Source organism: Ursus americanus, chromosome 6 (assembly GCF_024610735.1).
Source record: "Ursus americanus isolate L20-20 chromosome 6, mUrsAme1.1.p, whole genome shotgun sequence".
Taxonomy (NCBI): domain Eukaryota; kingdom Metazoa; phylum Chordata; class Mammalia; order Carnivora; family Ursidae; genus Ursus; species Ursus americanus.
Genome location: NC_142132.1, coordinates 55723726 through 55747228, shown reverse-complemented (window position 1 = coordinate 55747228; position 23503 = coordinate 55723726). Strand labels below are relative to the sequence as shown.

General features: G+C 37.2%; 1 protein-coding gene and 1 pseudogene across 4 annotated transcripts in view; one reads left to right on the top strand and one right to left on the bottom strand.

Annotated features, from left to right (window-relative positions):
* The window catches only part of CCAR1 (cell division cycle and apoptosis regulator 1), a 54377-nt gene extending 33927 nt beyond the window's left edge, over positions 1-20450 (top strand). For all 4 annotated transcript variants that reach the window (XM_045783311.2, XM_045783310.2, XM_045783312.2 and 1 more), the window contains 9 exons: positions 4055-4246; positions 8406-8645; positions 9032-9143; positions 14833-14915; positions 15264-15410; positions 17317-17437; positions 17519-17704; positions 18649-18854; positions 19587-20450. In XM_045783311.2, coding sequence (XP_045639267.1) covers positions 4055-4246; positions 8406-8645; positions 9032-9143; positions 14833-14915; positions 15264-15410; positions 17317-17437; positions 17519-17704; positions 18649-18854; positions 19587-19646 — 1347 coding nt within the window. In that variant the 3' untranslated portion in view covers positions 19647-20450. The remainder of the gene's footprint in view (positions 1-4054; positions 4247-8405; positions 8646-9031; positions 9144-14832; positions 14916-15263; positions 15411-17316; positions 17438-17518; positions 17705-18648; positions 18855-19586) is intronic.
* Positions 320-420, bottom strand: LOC123783167 (U6 spliceosomal RNA; annotated as a pseudogene).
* Positions 20451-23503: the final 3053 nt, after the last annotated feature.

The window sequence follows — 23503 nt, the reverse complement described above, 5'->3', positions numbered from 1 at the left end:
GGGCAGCTTATCTGCTCTGAGCCTTTGTAGCTCTTCCTCTTTGTCAGCCTCCATCCCTGTGTAGACACCTGCTTTGCTTGGAGGAGTTGCTTTAGAATTGAATCATTACTGACAAAGAGTAGATGGAGAAGGCAAAGAAGAGCTGGTTTTCACTTTTTGATGTTAGCAGCCATTGGAGTTGAAAAGTGGTGATAATTTTTACCATTTTGTTTTCACATATTTTCCTCATCTGCTATTCGGTTACCGAGTGGCGTAGTTTTACCTATTCATAAATTCATGTAGAAGAAGGCAGAATCAATGCTTGATTGTTTTTTTTTTTTTTAATATAGAGTGCTTCTTAAATATGAGTCATCCTGTGCAAGGCCCATGTTAATCTTCATATTGTTTTAATTTTATTATATGTGCTACTGAAACAAGCACTGTTTTCCTGTATTTTATCCAGTTTTCAAGATACTGAATTGGTTCACTATCATCTTCTGATGGTTACCTGTTTCTTTTTAAACATCGTTGTGGCGGTGCCTGGTTGGCTCATTTGGTTGCCCCTCCCCCTGCGTGTGCTCTCTCTCAAATAAATAAAATCTTTAAAAAAAATAAGCATCATTATGAATTCATACGTTTATTTTTAAGATTTTTTACTAGAGACAGAGCACAAGCGGGGGGAGGGGCAGTAGGAGAGGGAGAAACATACTCCCCACTGAGCAGGGAGCCTGATGCAGGTCTTGATCCCAGGACCCTGGGATCATGACCTGAGCTAAAGGCAGATGCTCAGCCAACTGAGCCACCCAGGCTCCCTGGTTTATAGATTTAAACACATTTTATGAGTTTCAGTTCTTTGCAATTCTTATCCTTATTGAGGCTCAAATTATCTTTTTTTGGCCAGTGGGTAGGAATATATATACAGATAACACAACAGTAATGTAGAACTAATAGTGTACCACTAATGTTATTGCTGAAATTTATTTAAAATTATTTTTGCATTTCCTATTATTATTTTCTCCCCATTGTTGTTATGTTGTACTGTAAGTGTATCATCCTAACAGGTAGCATTACATATTGTACTCTCTTAATTCTCATTTAGTCTTGGTTCTACAATTACGTATCTGATGCTCACCACTAGTCCTTTTGTCATTGTCTCTAAAGCTCATCTCTAGGAGATTCCTCAGAGCTCAGTGTAGCAATATTTAAGCTCTTGTATGTTGGTAACAGTTTGACTATACTTAAAAGTCAGTTTTACTCAATAAAAGTCTTTGATTCACATTTATATTCCTTTGAATATCTTAAATACATGTTACTCTTTTTCCTTTTTATTTTTTTTAAGATTTTATTTATTTATTTTAGAGCAAAATGAGTGGTGGGGGGAGCTGGGGAGAGGGAAGGGAAAGAACCTCAAGTACACTGTGTTGAGCGTGGAGCACGGTGTGGGGCTCAGTCTCACAGCCCTGATGATCATGACCTGAGCCGAGACAGACGCTTAACTGGGTGAACCACCCAGGCACCCCTATGTTACTCTGTTTTTAATGCATAGTTTTGCTGTCAAAAGGTAATAAGGCAATTTACTTTCTGATACAATCACTTGCTGTTTTGCCTAGACACACAAATTTCTCATTTTTATCAGAATGGTATTTTGATATTGGTCATTCTGCGTTACTATCTTCAAATGCATGGTGTGCTCTTCTAGTATGGCATTTCGTCTTTTCTTTCCAAGCAAAGTTTCTCTAACAAATTTTGTTGTGGTAAAATACACATAGATAAAATAACCATTATACTATTTTTAGTGTACAATTCAGTGGCATTAAGTACGTTCACAGTGTTGTGAAACCATGCCTACTTTATACATCCAGAACTTTATCATTATTCCAAAGGGTAACTCTGCTTAGTAAACAGTAAGTCCCCATACTCATCTTCTGGTATACCCTGATAACCTCTGTTCTGCTTTCTGTCTCTGAATTTGCCATTACTAGATACCCCATGAAGTGAAATCATACAGTATTTGCCCTTTTGTGTCTGGCTTCTCTCACTTAGCATAATGTTTTCAAAGTTCATTCATGTCGTTGCATGGATCAGAACTTCATTTCTTTTTAAGACGGACTAATATTCCATTGCATGTATATACTGCATTTTGTTTATCCATTCATCTGTTGATGGGCACTCGAGTTGTTTTCACCTTTTGGGTATTGTGAATAAAACTGCTATCTGTAAGCATGTTTTCAGGGCGCCTGCGTGGCTCCCTGTAATTGTTCTTGTAGTCTATCACCTCATTTTGTTTTAAAATTCTTATTTATATTGTCCTGGGGCACCTGGCTGGCTCAATCGGTTAAGTGTCTGTCTTCAGCTCAGGTCATGATCCTGGAGACCTGGAATCGAGCCCCATATCAGGTTCCCTGCTCAGCAGAGAGCCTGCTTCTTCCTCTGTCCTCCACCCCACTCGTGCTCTCCCTCTCTCTCAAATAAATAAATAAAATCTTTAAAAAAAATAAATAAGTCTTATTTATATTGTTTCATATCTTTTACGATTTTCTTAATCTCTTTTAGTACACTTCAAATTGTTTAGATTTTTATCTGTCTCTGCCTTTTTTTCTGGCCCACTTTCATTGTCTGTTGGGATGTGATTCTCCTTGTTCTCTTTTTTTAAAATAGTAGCTTTCTATAGGACTTGACCTGAATACTTTCTGTTGCTCATTTTTATGTGAATTTAGTTTGCCTAACATTCTATTAGAGGAGGTTGCTTAAGGGGCGCCTGGCTGGCTCAGTCAGATTAGTGACCGACTCTTGGTTTCAGCTGAGGTTGTGTGATCTCAGGGTCATGAGATTGAGCCCCGTGTCGGGCCCCATGCTCAGTGGGGAGCCTGTGAGCATGCTCTCTTTCTCTCCCAAATAAATAAATAAATCTTTAAAAAATAAATAAAAAAGAAGAGGTTGCTTGAGATAGCTTTTTCCTAACTTCATAGAGATCATATCTTTTCTTACTCTGTTTAAAACTATGGTGGTTTGTAGGTGCCTGGGTGGCTCAGTCGGTCAAGCGTCTGCCTTCGGCTCAGGTCACGATCTCAGGGTTCTGGGATCAAATATCGCATAGGGCTCCCTGCTCAGTGGGGAGTCTGCTTCTCCCTCTGCCCTCCCCCCACTCATTCCCTCTCTCACACACACAAAAATAAATAAATAAGATCTTTAGGGGGAAAAAACCCCAAACCTATGTTAGTTTGCTTTCTAAGATTTCAATCCCTGTTGCCCTTCTATCACTGTTTATTGGGACTTTTTCCTCCCATGTCTGTGTTATTGCTTTCCTGATCACTGTTGATTCTGCTTTCAAAAATTTCTCCTCAGTGTGAGACCCTGTGCTGGAAAGATGCCCTGGTAAATCAACTTTGCAAGTTCATAGGACTAGAATATTCTAGGCCCTTTCAGATCTTAACACGGGCTCCTTGTAATATTGTTGGGAGTGAAATGTTACCTAGTTTCAGCTGCTGTTATGAAATTGACCTCACTTTCCAGTGAATGCCTTTTGACTCTTGTTGTTTTCCTGTTCTTAGATCCATCAGACAACCCCATTATTTCCTTCTACTTTCCCTCCACAGATGCCAGTAACATATAGGTCTTTTGGCTCTTGTGGCTTTTCCCAGTCATTTGTGTATTGGGGTTTGTGGGAATACCTTCACCTTGTTTTTTTCTGAATGTACATGAATATTGGATATTGGTTTTGATATCTAGATTATTCTGTTTTAATGTGGGGATTCAGGAAGATCCAGAAACTATGCTCTTCTCACTATTTTCCAGAATCCCTCGTTTATATAATGTTAACATGGGTTTTTTGTTTTGTTTTTTTTCTCTTTAGAAGTCAGTTTATTGTGCTGGGAAGTCCAAAAGAGAAAAGTAGGAGCTATAGAAGCTATCTTCTTTACTAAATTTGAACTTTCTTCCCAGCCCTTATGATTGGCATAATCACCATAAGGAATCATGGGAATTTTGCCCTTTTTCTTTACATGGTGTGCATTTGATACATACATACATATTGTGAATGGAGGTTTAACCATTACTTAAAATTTCAAATATGTAGGAAGAAGAAAGAAAACGTCAAGAGGAAATGGAACGCCAGCGTCGGGAAAGAAGATACATTTTGCCTGATGAACCAGCCATCATTGTACATCCAAACTGGGCTGCAAAAAGTGGAAAGTTTGACTGTAGCATTATGTCTTTGAGTGTACTTTTGGACTACAGATTAGAGGATAATAAAGAACATTCATTTGAGGTAATATTTTAAGTTTGAATTGGGATCTAAATAAGGTATACACATTTTGATTGGTTAATGTATTTCTTAAAAGTCTTGGATGGCCTTTTTCATGGATTCTGGTTTTTTTGTTGTTGTTTCTTCCTTGCAGTTTATTTGCAGGGGGGGGACACCAGCTGATTTTTCCTACAAGATTCACTTTTCGTGATTGCATTCCTGTAGTATCATTTAAATGTTCCTGTGGCCTCTGCATTTCCTGTAAATTGATAGTTGGATCTAAAGTCTTAATCAGGGGCGCCTGGGTGCTCAGTCGTTAAGCGTCTGCCTTCGGCTCAGGGCGTGATCCCGGCATTATGGGATCGAGCCCCACATCAGGCTCCTCTGCTGGAAGCCTGCTTCTTCCTCTCCCACTCCCCCTGCTTGTGTTCCCTCTCTCGCTGGCTGTCTCTATCTCTGTCAAATAAATAAAAACTCTTAAAAAAAAAAAAAAAAAACAACTTCTTAATCAGGTTCTGACTTAATTATTATTTAAAAAAAAAAAACTTCATTAGTAGCGATATGTTCTTTTATCAGAATATCAGGAGACAAAATGATGCATAATGTCTAATTGCCTCTTTTGGGAATGAGGTAATGCTATATTATTTACTCTAGAATTAAAATACCATTCAGTGGGATTTAAAATTATACTTGTGATTGATTGAAGTGTAAGATAAAATAATTGATGTTTATTTTTCAACATGAATCTATTTGTTTCTTACCATTATTATAGAGCAGATTTACAACATATAGTTTATTTTTCAAAATAATTGAAGATTTTTATCCCTAAAGAAGTGATTGCTTCATTCATTAAACAATGTAAAATATTTCAAAATATTAATTTCATAATAACCTGTGAAAAATTATAATTGTGTTCAATTATTGTATCTTACCAACACATTTTACACGTTTTTGTTTTTATGTTTCATTTTATAAATTATATTGGAAAAGTCCATCAGACTTCTTGACCCAACAGATTATTGTCCACAAGATGAAAATGAAATACTTAGAGACATTTACAAACAAATATATAGAGGATTACTGAGGCAATTATAAAACATGACATGCCTGCGTATTGGTCCTGATAAAAAAACAGGTTACAAATATTAAAATGTTAATAATTTTTAGTACATTAATAATTCCAATAAGCCTGTGTTTTTAAATATTATATACTACATGATTTTATTTTTATTACTAGTTGCTTAATATAACTCTTAATAGTGCCTACCATCTAGTAGTAATTTGAATAAATAAATGAAAAAATTAGTCTTTGGTATTACTTACTGCTTATGCAGTATATACCATTTATCTGACTGATGCTGTAGGAGGATCTCAAACTAGTGCTACTCCAGTGGAAACAAAGCAGTTTGTGAAACAGCCATTTGCTAGCAGAATGATCCTTTACCTTTACCTTTTTCATCCCCACTTAACATATCTCCTTTTAATCTATTTAGAATGTAAATGTCATTTTGGTACATGAATTTTTTTTTAAGATTTATTCATTTTAGGGAGAGAGAGAGCATGAGCGGGAGGGGCAGAGAGAAGGAGAGAATCTAAAGCAGACTCTGGGGGCGCCTGGGTGGCACAGCGGTTAAGCGTCTGCCTTCGGCTCAGGGCGTGATCCCGGCGTTCCGGGATCGAGCCCCACATCAGGCTCCTCCACTATGAGCCTGCTTCTTACTCTCCCACTCCCCCTGCTTGTGTTCCCTCTCTCACTGGCTGTCTCTATCTCTGTCAAATAAATAAATAAAATCTTTTTAAAGAAAGAAAGAAAGAGAGAGAGAGAGAGAGAGAAAGAAAGAAAGAAAGAAAGAAAGAAAGAAAGAAAGAAAGAAAGAAGAAAGAAAGAAAGAAAGAAAGAAAGAAAGAAAGAAAGAAAGAAAGAAAGAAAGAAAGCAGACTCTGCGCTCAGAGTCCAGTGCAGAGCTTGATCTCATGACCCTGAATGACCTGAGCTGAAACCAAGAGTCAGACACTTAACTGACTTTGCCACCCAGGCATCCCTTGGTACATAAATTTTTTAAAAATAACCATTTACCATAAAATTATAAATCTTTGGCTGGTTTCATATTAATGCTAGATTTATCTCTTTCAATGCTTGTGCATGAAAAGATACATAAAAATTAATTCTGCTCTTCTAGGTTGTGCCTGACTGCCTCATTCAGAAGAGTGTGAAACTTGTGATCTCGGGCTTGTTGGTGTGGAAATTACTTAAATAAATAAACTTAAAAAAAATAATTCTGGGGATGCCTGGGTGGCTCAGTTGGTTAAGTGTCTGCCTTCGGCTCAGGTCATGATCCCAGAGTCCTGAGATCAAGTCCCGAATCAGGCTCCCAGCTCAGAGGGGAGTCTGCTTCTCCCTCTGCCTGCTGCTCCCCTTGCTTGTGCTCTCTTTCTCTCTGGCAAATAAATAAATAAATCTTTTTAAAAAATTAATTCTCCTACTTACTATTCTGGGCTTCTTCGAATTTAACACATTTAAATTATTGCTTTTTGTCTCTAGATAATGAAAAAGAGAAGGCTCTTAGGAAAAGATAATGCCTCATATTTATTTATGCAAATGGAAATCCTGTTTAGTTTCACTAGTGGTTAAGAGAGGAGTTTTCAATATCTTTTTTTTTTTTTTTTTTTTTTTTTTAAGAGAGTGGGTCAGAATCTTAAGCAGGCTCTCTATGCCTAGGGCAGAGCCCGACTCTTGGGGCATGATCTCACAACCCTGAGATCATGACCTGAGTCGAAATCAAGAGTCAGATGCTTAACTGAGCCACTCAGGCACTCTGAGTTTTCAACATCTGGATGGTAATTTTACTGATAATAGATTTCTGTTTTCTTAAAATGTGTAAGGATTAGGCATGAGTTAAAAATAGATTATAAACTCAGTTTTAATTTGAATACATTATATTATCCTTTATGTTCAGGAAAATAGTCTGATTAAACTGTTTCATCAAATACACTGAACGCATTGCCAAAGGTTACATATTTTATAGTTGTGGTCAACCATTTCAAATTCTGGACCCTTTTCATCTGTTGGAAACAATTAGCCTTAGAATTTTTTTTAAGATGTTATTTGTTTTTTTATTTTTATTTTTTTAACATTTCATTTATTTATTTGAGAGAGAGTGCGAGTGGAAGGAGGGACAGAGGGAGAGGGAAAATCTCAAGCAGACTCCCTACTGAGTGCAGCGTTCAGTGCAGAGCTTGATCTCATGACCCTGAGATCATGACCTGAGCTGAAATCAAGAGTCAGACGCTTAACCGGCTTAGCCACCCAGGCCCCCCAAGATTTGTTTTTAAGTAATCTCTACACCTGATGTGGGGCTCAGACTCACAACCCTGCGATCAAGAGTCACATGCTCTAGTGAGTGAGCCAGCCAGGCACCCCATACTTAGAAATATTTATCTATAAAATTTAGTGTATAATTTTAGGTTTAGGAGTATGTCTTATCCATGGGTATTTGCATAGTAGTAATGCATGCTCCCTACTCACAATTCTGAGTTGGTGTCCCGTGCCTGAAATGCTTTCCTTGGTATCTATATGATCCATTCCCTTGTCACCTTCAGGTCACTTCTGATGTCATCCAATCAGAGAGGTCCTCTCTGACCACCCTATACTTTCTTTTGTTTAGCTTGCTTTTTTTCCTGAAAATTTGATGTTGTTCTGGTTATCTTTTACTTTTCCCCATTAGATTATTAGCACATTAGAGTCAGGATTTTTATCTGCTTCCTTCACTGCTGTATCCCCAATGCCTAGAACAGTCTATGGTACATAGTAGGTATTTCAGAAAAACTAGTTGAGTAAGTAAATTAAATACATTTATCATGAAGATTAATTGCTGTATAAAATAGAAATCCTTTTTTCAAACTACTCATTTTCAAATTTCAAATTTTCATTTCAAAATTTGTCAAACTTTTTTTTATTAATTTTTCTAAAATTTGGCCAAAATATATGAAGCATAGTATTTATATCTTGAGGAGAGTTTTTGAGTCTTTTGAAGATCTTCAACATCATTGACATCAGTCATTATAACTCTCTGTTAATGTATGTTGTTAGATGTGGCAAGTCATTATTTGGTAAATTATTATGCTGGATTTATTCAGTATTTCTATTAAAGTTGGCTGGGTTACTGTTGGTATCTTTTTATAGGTTTCACTGTTTGCAGAACTTTTCAATGAGATGCTTCAAAGAGATTTTGGTGTCAGAATATACAAATCTTTATTATCTCTTCCTGAGAAAGAGGACAAAAAAGAAAAAGAAAAGAAAAGCAAAAAAGATGAGAGAAAAGATAAAAAAGAAGACAGAGATGATGAAACTGATGAGCCAAAACCCAAACGGAGAAAATCAGGCGATGATAAGGATAAAAAGGAAGATAGAGATGAAAGGAAGGTCTGTAATTATTTCCATTACCAGCAACCTATTTAGAAGTTTTCCTTTAGTTTTCTAGAGTATAACAAATGATGAATTCCATCAGAAAAGCAAAATGTAAGGGCTAACTAAAATATTTTAGTGTTTTATTAGAAATTTAAGTCTTTGAATTAAGCATATATAAACATCCAGAACAGTTTCTAGTAATTCCTTTTTTTCTAACTTAAAGTGTATAGCATGATGGTTTATTTACATGTATTGTGAGTGGTAGTTTACTTTTAAAGTGTATTAGGATTTTATAATTTGATTCTATTTCAAGTAAATTTAATGAATTTAATGTTTTTTGGTTTTAGTCATTTAACGTTTGTTTAGATCTCTTGTTTAATTTAAGGCATTTTAAATTACAGAAAGAAGATAAAAGAAAAGAGGATTCTAAAGATGATGATGAAACTGAAGAAGATAACAATCAAGATGAATATGATCCAATGGAAGCAGAAGAAGCTGAGGATGAAGAAGATGGTACGGTTCAAATTTACTTCTTTATCCTTGGGATGAAAAATACATTTTTTGTTTGATGACTTTGCGTAATTGCAGTCTATAATTTTAATTTTTTTTCTTTTTTAGAATTGAAACTAAAATATTCTTTAGTAAAAACCTGTTTATATTGTTTTAATAATAGATGAGAGGATTTTTTTGTCAAGGTAGAACCTAGCATTTTATTTAGGTCTTCATTAAACTGTTGGAATTGAGAACCAGACATACATAATAAACCTCCAAAAATAGATCCTGAAAGGCACTTTCTGCTTAAGGCAAGCAGTCATAGAATGAGCGTGTAAACAAGCTGGCTTCTCTGTACCACAGCAGCCAAGTCACCCTACTCGGGGGCCCCTGCCCCAGTTCTGCCTTCCCTTCTGTTAACACCAGCCAGACCCCCATATGCGTAACCCAAGGTTTTTTTGTAGGACACCTTGGACTACCTGGAAATGCTGGAAACCTGTTGTTAAAGGAATCATGGTGTTGAGGGGGGAAAAATGTTTAAGCTGCCGTCTGTGGTGATGGCTTCTCTGTACTTATGCCATACCACAGAATACAACACATAAGCAATTAGAAAATGTTCAAGTATGAAGAGATTTTGTCCTTTCCACCCAAAGCACTGCTCTCTGAAGGAAACTGGTTTCTTTGTAGCTACATCAGCTGTTCAGAAAGCTCATTGGACCTGGTTTTGAAAATAAAACCATTAAAACCCTGGGAGGAATTACTGTGCAGTGTGGAGTACTCAGACTTTCTTATAAAGAAAAAAAAAGTTACCTGGTACCAAAGTGTGCAGCCTACATACAGACCCTTAGGTACTGCTGTGTGACATCTGTGAGAGGGTTTTTTAAGACATGCTTTTTTTTTTTTTTTTTTTTTTAAGGTAATCTCTACACCCAACATGGGGCTCAAACTCATGACCCTCAGATCAAGAGTTGCATGCTCTACCAACTGAATCAGCCAGGCACCCCAAGACATGTTTATTTTTGATTATCATATGTTCTGTATGTAATTAATACTTACTTAACTTAAGGAATGTATTTCCCTGAACATGGTGCTTTAACTATGTCGTAAAGGTATAATAGTCACTGTTATTCCATAGTTTTCTAAGGAAGAACATATTCTGTGTAGTCTTTTGCATGTTTGAGAATCTCCATAATTTAAAAAAAATACTAAAATCAGTTTGCTAAAGAAGAATATATTCTAGGGGTGCCTGGCTGGCTCAGTTGGTGGAGTGTGCAACTTTGGATCTTGGGTCATGAGTTTGAGCCCCACGTTGAGTGTAGAGATTACTTAAATAAATAAAAACTTCAAAAAAAAATAAAGACTGAGGCACCCTGAGCTACCTGCTCAGTGGGGAGTCTGCTTCTCCCTCTTCTACTCCTTCTGCACTACCCTCCCACTCATGCTCTCTCTCAAATAAAATCTTAAAAAGAAATTAAAAAGGAAGACTAATGATAATAAACACCTGTTTATCACCCAAGTTAATAAAAGACACTTACCAATGCGAATGATACTCATATCCTTACAGTAGGGGCACCTGGCGGGCTCAGTCGGTAGAGCATGCCACTCTTAATTCAGGGTCAAGCGTTCAAGCCCCACGTTGGGCATAGAGCTTACTTTAAAACAACAGCAGCAACAATAAAAGTCCCAAATCATAGATGTCAGCCATGAAGTAACCCTGAAGTACCACTGAGTACTTGTCAATCTCCATATAGATTTGAGACTTTAAAAATCCTTTTTTCAGGGCGCCTGGGTGGCTTAGTCGGTTAATTAACCATCTGTCTTCAGCTCAGGTCACACTCCCAGGGTCCTGGGATTGAGTCCTGCATTGGGCTCCCTGCTCAGCCAGGGAGCCTGCCGCTCCCCATGCTGGTGTGGGGTCTGTCTCTCTGTCAAAAAAAAATACTGAAGGGGCGCCTGGGTGGCACAGTGGTTAGGCGTCTGCCTTCGGCTCAGGGCGTGATCCCAGTGCTATGGGATCGAGCCCCACATCAGGCTCCTCTGCTGTGAGCCTGCTTCTTCCTCTCCCACTCCCCCTGCTTGTGTTCCCTCTCTCACAGGCTCTCTGTCAAATAAATAAATCTTTAAAAAAAAAAAACATACAAACCTCCTATCTGGTTTCCTTGCTTACTCCCTTCTCCTCTAAAGTCACTTCTCAACACAATTGACAGAATAACCTTTGTAAAGTTTAAGTCATTTATTTGTTTGATTTCTTTCATTTGTTTTCAGATTCCTTCAGTGGCTCTCCATTTCACTCTGTAAAAAGCCAATGTTTACAATGACCTCTAAGACTCCTCGAAATCAAGCCTTTAATTTCATTTCTTACCACTGTTTCTACTTGCTCTTTGCACTCAACGCATCCTGACTTTCTTTCTTTTTTTTTTTTTTAAAAGATTTTATTTATTTATTCGACAGAGATAGAGACAGCCAGCGAGAGAGGGAACACAAGCAGGGGGAGTGGGAGAGGAAGAAGCAGGCTCATAGCGGAGGAGCCTGATGTGGGGCTCGATCCCATAACGCCAGGATCACGTCCTGAGCCGAAGGCAGACGCTTAACTGCTGTGCCACCCAGGCGCCCCCATCCTGACTTTCTTGAACCCATTACGTATGCCTCTATATTAGGACCTTTGCATTGACAGTTCCTTCTGCATGCAGACTCCCGGAGATCCACCTTCCTGAGTCTTTCACATTTGAAGTCCTTGTTCAGCTATCACTTTCTCAGTGAGGCCTGCTCTGCACCCACCCCTATTTAAAATTACAGTCTTCCCCAGCTGTGCACATTCTTGATTCCTCCTTATTTTGCTTTACTTACAGAACTTATACCCTATTCTATACTATTTACTTATATTACCTCTCGTCTGTCTTCCTTCTTGAATACATATAAGCTCTTAATAAGGAAAAGAGGGGTTTGAGGGGCACCTGGCTGGTTCACTCAGTAGAGCATGCGACTCTTGATCTTGGGGTTGTAAGTTTGAGCCCCACATTGGGTGTAGAGATTACTTTAAAATCTTCAAAAAAATTTTTTTAAGCAAAATCTTAGAAAAACAGGGGTTTTTGTCCCCTCTTTGCTGATACATAGTGCAAGTTCCTGGAGCAGTCTAAATATCCACATAGGCTCTAAATAGATACTTAATGAATGAATATCATAAACTGCAATGCCAAACAGGGTGATAGGATTATAGTTCTTTTTTGGTTTCCCTAGTATTTCCAGTTGCTGCTTGCTTATGTTATCATAGTTTTTCCCCCCATACTTTATATTTCATTATCCTATCAAGTTACTTGAAGACCACTCTTTCCAGTAGAAAAATAGAATGGTGATTTTTTAAAAAATGAAAATGCGATGCCATTTAATGTCTAAAATGATGTTGAATCATCTTAGTAATTAGAGGAGCATACAACCATAAGAGTCTATTTCTTACCGAACAATTTGATGAATTTTTTTTTTAAAGATTTATCTATTTATTTATTTATTTGAGAGAGCAGGGGAGAGGGGCAGGCGGGGAAAAAGTCTTAAGCAGGCTCCTGTAAGCACGGACACTGATGATGGGGCTCGATCCCACCACCCTGAGATCACTACCTGAGCTGAAACCAAGAGTCAGATGCTTAACTTACTGTACCACCCAGGCCCCCCTTGATGAAAAGATTTTAATAAAAATCAGTTTAACAATTAACAACGGTAAAGAGAAGAGTTCTTTCATTACTCTTGCAGTCAGTTTAAATTGTTGCACTTTTTTTGGACATAAATTTGGCACTGTCAGTCAACTATATCCTTTAAAATACCAGCATGGGTGTTCATTCCATAATTGTTTATAAAACAAAAAAATCAGAATTCTTTTAAAGATTTGTTTTATTTTAGAGCAAGTTGGGGGGGCAGAAAGGGGGAGAGGAGCAGACTCCCCACAGTGCAGGAAGCCTGACTCGGGGCTCAGTCCCACAACCCCGAGATCACAACTGGGCCAAAATCAAAAGTTGGACGCTTAACATACTGAGCCACCCAGGCACCCCTGTCTTAATGTTTAATAATAGAGAATTATTTAAATATATTTTGCTATAGACGTGAAGTTAAAGTCTGCAGCCATTGAAGAAACTGTTGGAAGATCAATGACATTGAAAAGGATTACGAAGTAGTTTTTTATAGATAACATGTTCCTTTAAATGTGTTTCATATGAATAGTTGTGTATGTGGGGGAAAAATAAAGGGACATGATTGCTGCTGTAATTTTAGTGTATTTAATAGCTTCCAAGTTAAATACTCAAATAAGGTGAATCATGTCTATAAAATGTTAATAAAGGAAAGAAATTTACCCTTGTGTAGTATATGGTATGCTCTTGATAAAAATTATTTGTAATTACAGTTCTACTCAGAGGCTATTGTTTTTTCTATTTTATAATTGAGGAAACTGAGGCTCTCAGCAGTAAATTAATTTACCCACAATAATAAACCTATAATGCCGCTAAAGTATTCTGTTCTATAGTATATATGTGAGAAATAGGTTCCAAGGACACATTTTTTTAAGTTTATTTATGTGACAGTCCATACTACAAAACTCACTACTTCTAAATATGCACTTTAATCATTCTTAATAACTTGACAGATTTGTTAAACCATCACCACAATCCAGCTGTAGACCATTTGCCTGTTTCCCTTTTACAAAAATGGCTTTGTTGAGATATAATTCACATACTATGTAACTCATCCATTTGGAAGTGTACAGTTTGGGGGACCTGGCTGGCTCAGAAGATCATGCAACTCTTGATCTTTGGGTCGTAGGTTTGAGTCCCGTGTTGGATGTAGAGATTACTTAAAATAAAAAATGAATGAATGAAGTAAAATTTTTTAAAAAAGTGATTTATCCAAGTTCCCATCTTTAAACAAGAAATAGAATGTTAGTGTAAGCAAATCTGGGTATTAACACTGTTAGTTAGATTTTCTTAATCATCTTAAAAACATCTCAGTTCCTCACATATTGTTTTATTTTGTAATAATCTATCTGCCACTAGTGTTACTGCATTGACTAGTTTTCCTTTAAGGTTTTAGAAAATATGCTTTGCTCTGTTTTGTTTAAATTTGTGTTATAATTTTCAGATTTTTATGGAATTAAATTATTTGATTTAATAAAGTCAAATTTTTTTCCTCCTTTTACTGTCTCTATACATTTCTTCCTTTTCTTATTCTTTATAATTCTTTCTTTTCTGGGGTGCCTGAGTGGGTGAGTCAGTTACACGATCAACTGTTGATTTCAGCTCAGGTCGTGATCTCAGTGTTGTGAGATGGAGCCCCACGTCAGGTTCTGTGCTTAGTGGGGAGTCTGCTTGAGATTCTCTCTCTCCTTCTGCCCCTCGTCCTACCTTCTCTCTTTCTCTTTTTCCCTTCTCTCTAAAAAAATAAAATAAAAATAATAAAAATAATTTTTTAAGATTTTTTTTTTTTTTAAGTAATCTCCACACCCAAGGTGGGGCTCAAACTTACAACCCCAGGATCAGAAGTCACATACTCTACTGACTGAGCCAGGCAGGCACCCCATTAAATTCCATCCATTTTTATTTGTACAGTGTTTCTTTCCATTGTGTCTTGAAAATTATTCAGTAACGGAAAATTATTTTTGATCTTTACAGTAGTAGAAAATATCTGTATTAATGAGTATTTTGCTGCTGTTGTATTGATGATTTTATAGATCGGGATGAGGAAGAAATAAACAAACGAGATGACAAAAGAGATATCAACAGGTACTGCAAGGAGAGGCCCTCTAAAGATAAGGTATTTATTGAATACTGTATTCCTTATGATATAATAATTTCCATTTCTCACATAATCCAGACTTATTAAGCATAACACTGTCATGAAGTTTATTGGTCCTTATATATCTGTATCTTACCACTCAGAGCAAAATTCAGCCGATTGTATTTTTATATTTGTAGTTAATATCAGATAACCAATATGTCTTATTCCTTTCTCCTGTATACGTAAACAAGATCAGCTCATTTTAACTTGTAACATGAGGCAAAGGTCTTTTCATATTTTTAACCGTTACATGGACATAGTCTCAGTTTCTCAATTTTCAGGGTAAAGATTATGTACTATTATTATCTTCTGCATTTTCTTTAGGAAAAAGAAAAGACTCAGATGATCACAATTAACAGGGATCTGTTAATGGCATTTGTTTATTTTGATCAAAGCCATTGTGGTTATCTTCTTGAAAAGGATTTGGAAGAAATACTGTATACTCTTGGACTACATCTTTCACGAGCTCAGGTAATCTGTCCTATGAATGTTTAAAATGTAAAGCCATTTTAAGTAATTATCTTTTTAATCTCTGACTTTTTGAAATATGAAAGTAATAGGCTAATAGTCAAGAAATATTGAAATGTGTAAAATAAAGAAAAGTTAAAAGTCTTCTCTGTAGTTCTATTTCTCTGGCCTCATGTAATCCTCTAGATCTTTTTGTAAGCAACTTTACATATATCATATATAAACACATGAAATCATTTTATACATTACTGATAGATAACTTTTTTTCTTTTTTTTAAGATTTTATTTTTGGGGGAGGGGAAAAGAAACGATTTTATCTTTAAGTAATCTCTACACCCAGTGTGGGCTCAAACTTACAACCCCTAAATCAAGTCCCATGCCCTACCAAGTGAATCAGCCAGTGCCACTGGACAACTTTTTTCATTTAACAATATATAATGACTTTTTACTATTAAAATAGAGACCCACTTTGTTCTTTTTATAACTATAAGGCATTCTTTAATATAGATGTACCATAATTGCCTTAACTAGTCTCAGTTGCTAGGCAGTTTCCATTTTTTAGAATTATGGACTATGGTATAATAAATATCTTAATTCTGGGGCGCCTGGGTGGCTCAGCTTTTAAGCGTCTGCCTTCGGCTCAGGGCGTGATCCCAGTGTTCTGGGATCGAGCCCCGCATCAGGCTCCTCTGCTGTGAGCCTGCTTCTTCCTCTCCCACTCTCCCTCCTTCTGTTCCCCCTCTCGGGACTGTCTCTCTCTGTCTGTCAAATAAATAAATAAAATCTTTTTAAAAATAAATAAATAAATAAATATCTTTATTCATGTACTTTTTAAAAAGATTTTATTTATTTATTTATTTGACACAGTGAATGTGCACATGCAAGGGGTGGGGAGGGGCAGAGGGAGGGAGAATCTTTTAATCAGACTCCACACTGAGCATGGAGCCTGATGTGGGGCTCGATTTCTGGACCCTCAGTTTACAACTTGAGCCAAAAGCAAAGATTGAACGCTTAACCAACTGTGCCATCCAGGTGCGCACTGCGCCCTTTTTTAAGTAGATTCCAAGCCCAGTGTGGGGTTTGAACTCACAACCCTGAGATTTAAAGTCACATGCTCTTCCAACTGAGCCACCCAGTACATATACCTTAATGTATGCTTTAGTGTTTTTGTTTTCGTTTTTTTAAAGGTTTTATTTATTTATTCAACAGAGATAGAGCCCGCGAGAGAGGGAACACAAGCAAGGGGAGTGGGAGAGGAAGAAGCAGGCTCATAGCGGAGGAACCTGAAGTGGGGCTCGATCCCATAACGGCGGGATCACACCCTGAGCCGAAGGCAGACGCTTAACCGCTGTGCCACCCAGGCGCCCCTGCTTTAGTGTTTTAATCAATGTTACACATTTTTTATTAATAAAAATTTTTTCAAATGATAATTTGGATTTTAGGTTTATAGAGAGGACAGTTTAAAAATGCACAAGATGGGGTGCCTGGGTGGCTCAGTCAGTTAAGTGTCTGCCATCAGCTCAGGTCATGATTCCAGGGTCCTGGAATCGAGCCCATGTCCAGCTGCCCTGCTCAGCGGGAAATCTGCTTCTCCTTCTCCCTCTCCTCCCTGCTCTTGCTCTCTCTCTTTCTTTCAAAGAAAGAAATGAAAAATCTTAAAAAAAAAAAAAAAAAAAAGCACATGTTGGGGTTCCTGGGTGGGTTCAATTGGTTAAAGTGTCCAGCTCTTGATTTCAGCTCATGTCAAAATCTTTAAAAAAAAAAAAAAACAAAAACGCAAGTGTTTGAGTGGGAGAGGATACCTGTGAACACAGATGCCATTGATGTTTATTGTGTGTGAAAATTAGAGCACAGTTAAGGAAAATCAAAAATATATTCTCATCTTTTTGTTTACTTGCTTGCATAACAGGTAAAGAAACTTCTTAATAAAGTAGTACTCCGTGAGTCTTGCTTTTACCGGAAGTTAACAGACACCTCAAAAGATGAAGAAAGCCATGAAGAGTCTGAAGCATTGCAGGAAGATATGCTAGGTTTGAATATATTATTTTGAGACTACATTATTTTATAATTATTAAAGACAAAGAAATAAAATATGATCTTTTATTTTATAGGGAACCGGTTGTTACTTCCAACACCAACAGTAAAACAGGAATCAAAGGATGTGGAAGAAAATGTTGGTCTTATTGTGTACAATGGTGCAATGGTAGATGTAGGAAGCCTCTTGCAAAAATTGGAAAAGAGTGAAAAAGTAAGAGCTGAAGTAGAACAGAAGCTGCAGTTGCTAGAAGAAAAAACAGGTAAGAAACAGCATTGGGTATTTTGGTACTTTCAAAACCCTGTTGGAATATATATGTGTCCACATATACATACCTGTGTGCACATGCATATCCATACTTTGCCTTTTAGTCTAGGCACATAATGCAACTTCCTTTTGACCATTAAAAGCTATAAAATTGCTTGGCTTTATAAGAATTTATCTTAGATTTTCATATGCATTCTTAGAATCCTTTGTTGTTCTTTTGCACTTTTTTAATCCTCTCCTAGTTCTACTTAGTGTTCGTCAGTTTTTGCTACTTTCTCTAATCCATACAATCATCTAAAAGTGGAACCTAGGTTTAGAAGTAATACTTAGGTAAAACTTAATCTAAATGAAGTGAGTATATTGCATCATGCTTTATAACTGGGGCATTTGTGGCCATTTTAAGGAAGTATAACTGCTTTTTATTTTCTTTAATATTTCCTAAAATTTTTTTTTAAAGATTTGCTTATTTTTAAGAGAGAGCATACAAGCAGGGGAAGGGGCAAGGGGAGAGGGAGAGAATCCTCAAGCAGACTCCTGCTGAGCGCAGAGCCCAATGCAGGACTCAGTCCCAGGGCCCTGAGATCATGACCTGAGCCAGAATCAAGAGGCAGCCACTTAACCTACTGAGCCACCCAGGCACCCCTTTCTTACATATATATATATTTTTTTTTTTTTTTTAAGATTTTATTTATTTATTTGACAGAGAGCCAGCGAGAGAGGAAATACAAGCAGGGGGAGTGGGAGAGAAAGAAGCAGGCTCCTAGCAGAGAAGCCTGATGTGGGGCTCGATCCCAGAATGCTGGGATCATGCCCCGAGCCAAAGGCAGACGCTTAACGACTGAGCCACCCAGGCGCCCCCCTTTCTTACATATTTTTAACCTGATAGTTAAATTGGAGATTTTAAAGGGTAAGGTGGTGAATTTTTTTTTTTTTTAACAGATGAAGATGAAAAAACCATATTAAATTTGGAGAATTCCAACAAAACCCTCTCAGGTGAACTCAGAGAAGTTAAAAAGGACTTTAGTCAGTTACAAGAAAACTTAAAGATTTCAGAAAACATGAATTTGCAGTTTGAAAACCAACTCAATAAGACAATCAGAAACTTATCTACAGTAATGGATGAAATCCACACTGTTCTGAAGAAGGTTGGCAGCTTTATACTTTCATATTTTCAATTTGTTTCAACTTTTAACTCTGGAAATTTTAATGTCGTTAAGCTCTTAGTTTTTCTCAGAGCAATTAGTGGTTGCTATTCTGTTCTTCGTCAGATTAATCAAAAGCAATTTCCAAAAGATTGTATTATTCTAGAACTTAGTTGGAATGTCAGCATGGTTTATGTATGTAGACTCCTTGAAACTTCTTGAAAACTTACAAGTTTCATGTGTATTTTCTTCCAGAACTAGAGAGTGAATTGAATTTGAACTTGAGAATAAAACCATTTACTTTTTAAAGCCATGTATTGTTGGGCAGAGTTGAAAAACTCTTTGGCACTATCAAAATCAATTTATTAGTATTTTTTGTCACTAAAAAAAACTAATTCAGTGCCATTATAAACTAACTAGAATATTTGAGACATCTTCCACATCCTCAGTCTCACTCAGAGAACAAGTAATATGAAAAATTGTATTACTGTGCAAGGAATATACTACTACTGTTCCTAAGAACCTCTAATTGCTCAGGACTTAAGTAGCCTTCTCAAATACCAGAAACTGTTCTGCATAGAATTCAACGGTTTCTTTCTTAGTTGCCCCCGGGGTCAGTTTTTTATCGATGGCAAAATGGGCTATCTGGAGTGTCTGTTTACTGTTTTTTATGCTTAAAGTTACATGTAAGAAAATCTAACAAAATACACTTTCTCCTTTTCTATTTTGTTACAGGATAATGTCAAGAATGAAGATAAAGATCAGAAATCCAAGGAGAATGGTGCAAGTGTATGATAAAATACATGTAGTGATGAGGAATGGTGTTAAATAATGTAATATATAAAAATCATGATACAAGAATGTTTGAAAGTGATGCATGTTTGATTTTAGTAGTATAAGTATCTGTTAGTTCAAATGATGTATAAAGTTTTATGAATGTGAAGAGTCTGCTTTTGAAAATTGCTTGTAATTCCTGGCATTCAAATTATTAAACACTCCTTGAGTGAAATAATTTTGCATTGCAAAATGTTTTAGGATGAACTTTGTTATAGTTTTAACCCCAATAAAGTTCATCAGTTTAATTGATAGTAGTATTTAATTACCAAATGTCTTTTATTAAAATACTTAGAAAATTGCAGTTTTATTTATAGAATTATCATTATTAGGTTTTTATAAAATTTTTTAGTCTTTTAAAATTTCAGTATAAATCATAAAATAGCATGCTGCTTAATTTTTTGCAAGTTTTTTGAATCAGACTTTTTTACTTCTCTTTAAAAAAAAAAAATCCCGTCTAATTATCAGTCTCTAAACTATTCATTAAAAATTAAATTCATCCAAAAGACAGTACATCAAAAACTAATAGACAATTACCATTGTTACTATGTTAGACTTTACAAAAAACGAACAGTACTGATGTTAATGTTACTGCTTTCAATTAATTGTTCTACTTTCCCAAAATAGCACCTATATTTTAATTTTGAGGTTTTTTTTTTTTAAAAATGCAGTATATGTCAAATGTACAGTTTAGCACCAAGCTAGTAGATGTCAGTATGATGTCTTAAGTTAAGCCTTCTTTAATTAAAAATAATTTTTTTATTAGTCTGTGTACTTCCTTCAGAATTTTAGTGGGTACATAAGAGTTGATAAACTGTTGAGTGAAAAGGGTAGAAAATGTGATATACTCTAAAGCAGTAGTTCTCAACAGCGGGTGAACTTGCCCCAGAGGACATTTAGCAATGTCTGGGGACACTTTTACTTGTCACAGCTGGGTGAGTGAATGCTGCTGGCATCTAGTTGTTGGAGGCCAAGGATGTCGCTAACCATCCTGTGTTGCCTAAAACAGCCCCCCAACAAGAACGAATTATCCAGGGGTGCCTGGGTGGCTCAGTCAGTTAAGTGTCTGCACTTCAGCTCCAGTCGTGATCCCAGGATCCTGGGATTGAACCTTGTGTCAGGCTCCCTGCTCAGCAGGGAGTCTGCGTCTCACTCTACCCCTTCTCCTCCTTGTGCTCTCTGCCTTTCTCTCAATAAATAAATAAAATCTTAAAAGAGAAAGAATTATCTACCCCAAAATGTGAATAGTGTTTCGGTTGAAGAACTGGTCCAAAGAAATATAGGAGTTGGTAGGGCAATATGCAGTTGGTAGGGCATGTGACCCTCGATCTCAAGGTTGTAAGTTCAAGCTCCACATTGGGTGTAGAGATTACTTAAAAATAAAATCTTGGGGGGAGAAAGAGAAATACAGGATTAGGGGCACCTGGCTGGCTCAGTCACTAGAGTGTGGGACTTTTTTTTTTTTTTTTTTTTTTTTGAGATTTATTTATTTTTTTTAGTGGGGGCAAAGGGAGAGGAAGAGAATCTCAGGCAGACTCACTACTGAGCACAGAGCCAACAAAGGGCTCGGTCCCAGGACCCCAAGATCATGACCTAGAGTGGAACACTCAACCAACTGAACCACCGAGGCACCCCTAAATGACATCTTTTATTTATTTATTTATTTTTTAATATTTTTTTAAAGATTTTATTATTTGAGAGAGAGACAGAGATAGCGAGAGCAAGCTCGAGCGGGGAGGAGAAGGAGAAGCAGGCTGCTCCTTGAGCAAGGAGCCTGATGTGGGGCTCAATCCCAGGACTCTGAGATCATGACCTGAACCAAAGGCAGACACTTAACCGACTGAGCCACCCAGGTGCTGCATGACATGTCTTTTTTTTTTTTTTTTTTTTTTTTTAAGATTTTATTTGTTTATTTGACACAGAGAGAGGGAGAGAGCAAGCACAAGCGTGGGAAGCCTGAAGCAGGGGGAGAACCAGGCTCCCCACTGAGCAAGGAGCCTGATGTGGAGCTCAATCCCAGGACCCTGGGATCATGACCTGAGCTGAAGACAGCTGCCCAACTGAGCCACCCAGGTGCCCCATGACGTGTCTTTTATTTTTTTTAATTTTTTTTAAGATTTTACTTATTTGTCAGAGAATACAGGCAGGTGAAGCAGTAGGCAGAAGGAGAGGGAGAAATGGGCTCCCTGCTTTACAGGAAGCCTGCTTCTCCTTCTCCCTGCCACTGCTCCTGCTTGTGCTGTCTGTCAAATAAATAAATAAAATATTTAAAAAAATAAATAACACTAGAGAAAACTGAATCATATCTGTAGCAGATGATGAGGGTTTTTTATATTTAAATAACCCTCACTGGGCTATTTCTCTTGTCATAGAAATACATGCCGTATTAGGATTTATTTTATTTCATTTTGCTTTATTTTATTTTGCTAGAATAATAGGTAGGTCTTCCAAATAGATTAACAGGAGAATGTAAGTACCATGTTACACGTGTCTTAAGCTAAGAATTGAATCCGCATGGCTCTTACTAAGAAATAGATTAAAATACCTGAAATTCTTTCTTTCTTTTTTTTTTTTTTTCTTAAAGATTTTATTTATTTATTCGACAGAGACAGCCAGCGAGAGAGGGAACACAAGCAGGGGGAGTGGGAGAGGAAGAAGCAGGCTCATAGCAGAGGAGCCTGATGTGGGGCTCGATCCCATAACGCCAGGATCACGTCCTGAGCCAAAGGCAGACGCTTAACTGCTGTGCCACCCAAGCGCCCCAAAATACCTGAAATTCTTTCAAACCAATTTTTGTTTGTTTTTCTGGTTTATGGTTTGTTCAACTTCCCTGGAGATAGATTACTGATTGATCCATAATTATTGTATAAATGTTTCTCCATCTTGAAGATAAAATGAAACATTTCTGGGTACTTAGAAAGTTTTTCTCAAGGGAAAATTGTGGAGATAAACTTTTAACTAAAAGGCAGTAAAGATGGGGCACCTGGGAGGCTCATTCGGTTAAGCATCTGCCTCTTGGTTTTGGCTCAGGTCATGATCATGAGATCGAGCCTTTCCTCAGGCTCCCTTCTCAGCAGGGAGTCTGCTTGAGATTCTTTCTCTGCCCCTCCCCCACACCCGCGCAGACACTTGCTCTCTTACTCTCTCTAAAATAAATATTTTTTAAAAAGGGAAGAAAAAGCAGTATACATATTGAAAAGGTTGTAGAGAAGGAAGGATAAGCGACCTATTTTTGCCTTTCAAAACTGCTTTGAATATGCAGAAGTAAAGTGTCATCTATCCTTGTACTATCTTCTGAATTTGACAAAGTCCAAAAAATTAATAATAGAAATAACAAAGTAGGACAATGATAACATTCAGTTTTATTTTCTCATCCTTTTTATGTTCTACAAGCCTGTTTTTGCATTTCATTTTTTTTTTTTTTTTTAGAAGATTTTACTTTTTGGGGGGGCGCCTGGGTGGCGCAGTTGTTAAGCGTCTGCCTTCGGCTCAGGGCGTGATCCCGGCGTTCTGGGATTGAGCCCCACATCGCGCTCCTCCGCTGGGAGCCTGCTTCTTCCTCTCCCACTCCCCCTGCTTGTGTTCCCTCTCTCGCTGGCTGTCTCTCTGTGTCAAATTAATAAAAATTTTTTAAAAAAAGATTTTATTTTTTTGGTAGAATGAGAGAGCATAAGCAGGGGTAGCAGCAGATGGAGAGGGAGAAGCAGCCTCCCCACTAAGCAGGGAGCCTAACCGGGGCTCATCCCAGGACCCTTGGATCATGAGCTGAGCTGAAGGCAGACACTTAACAAACTGTGCTACCCGGGCGCCCCTGTTTT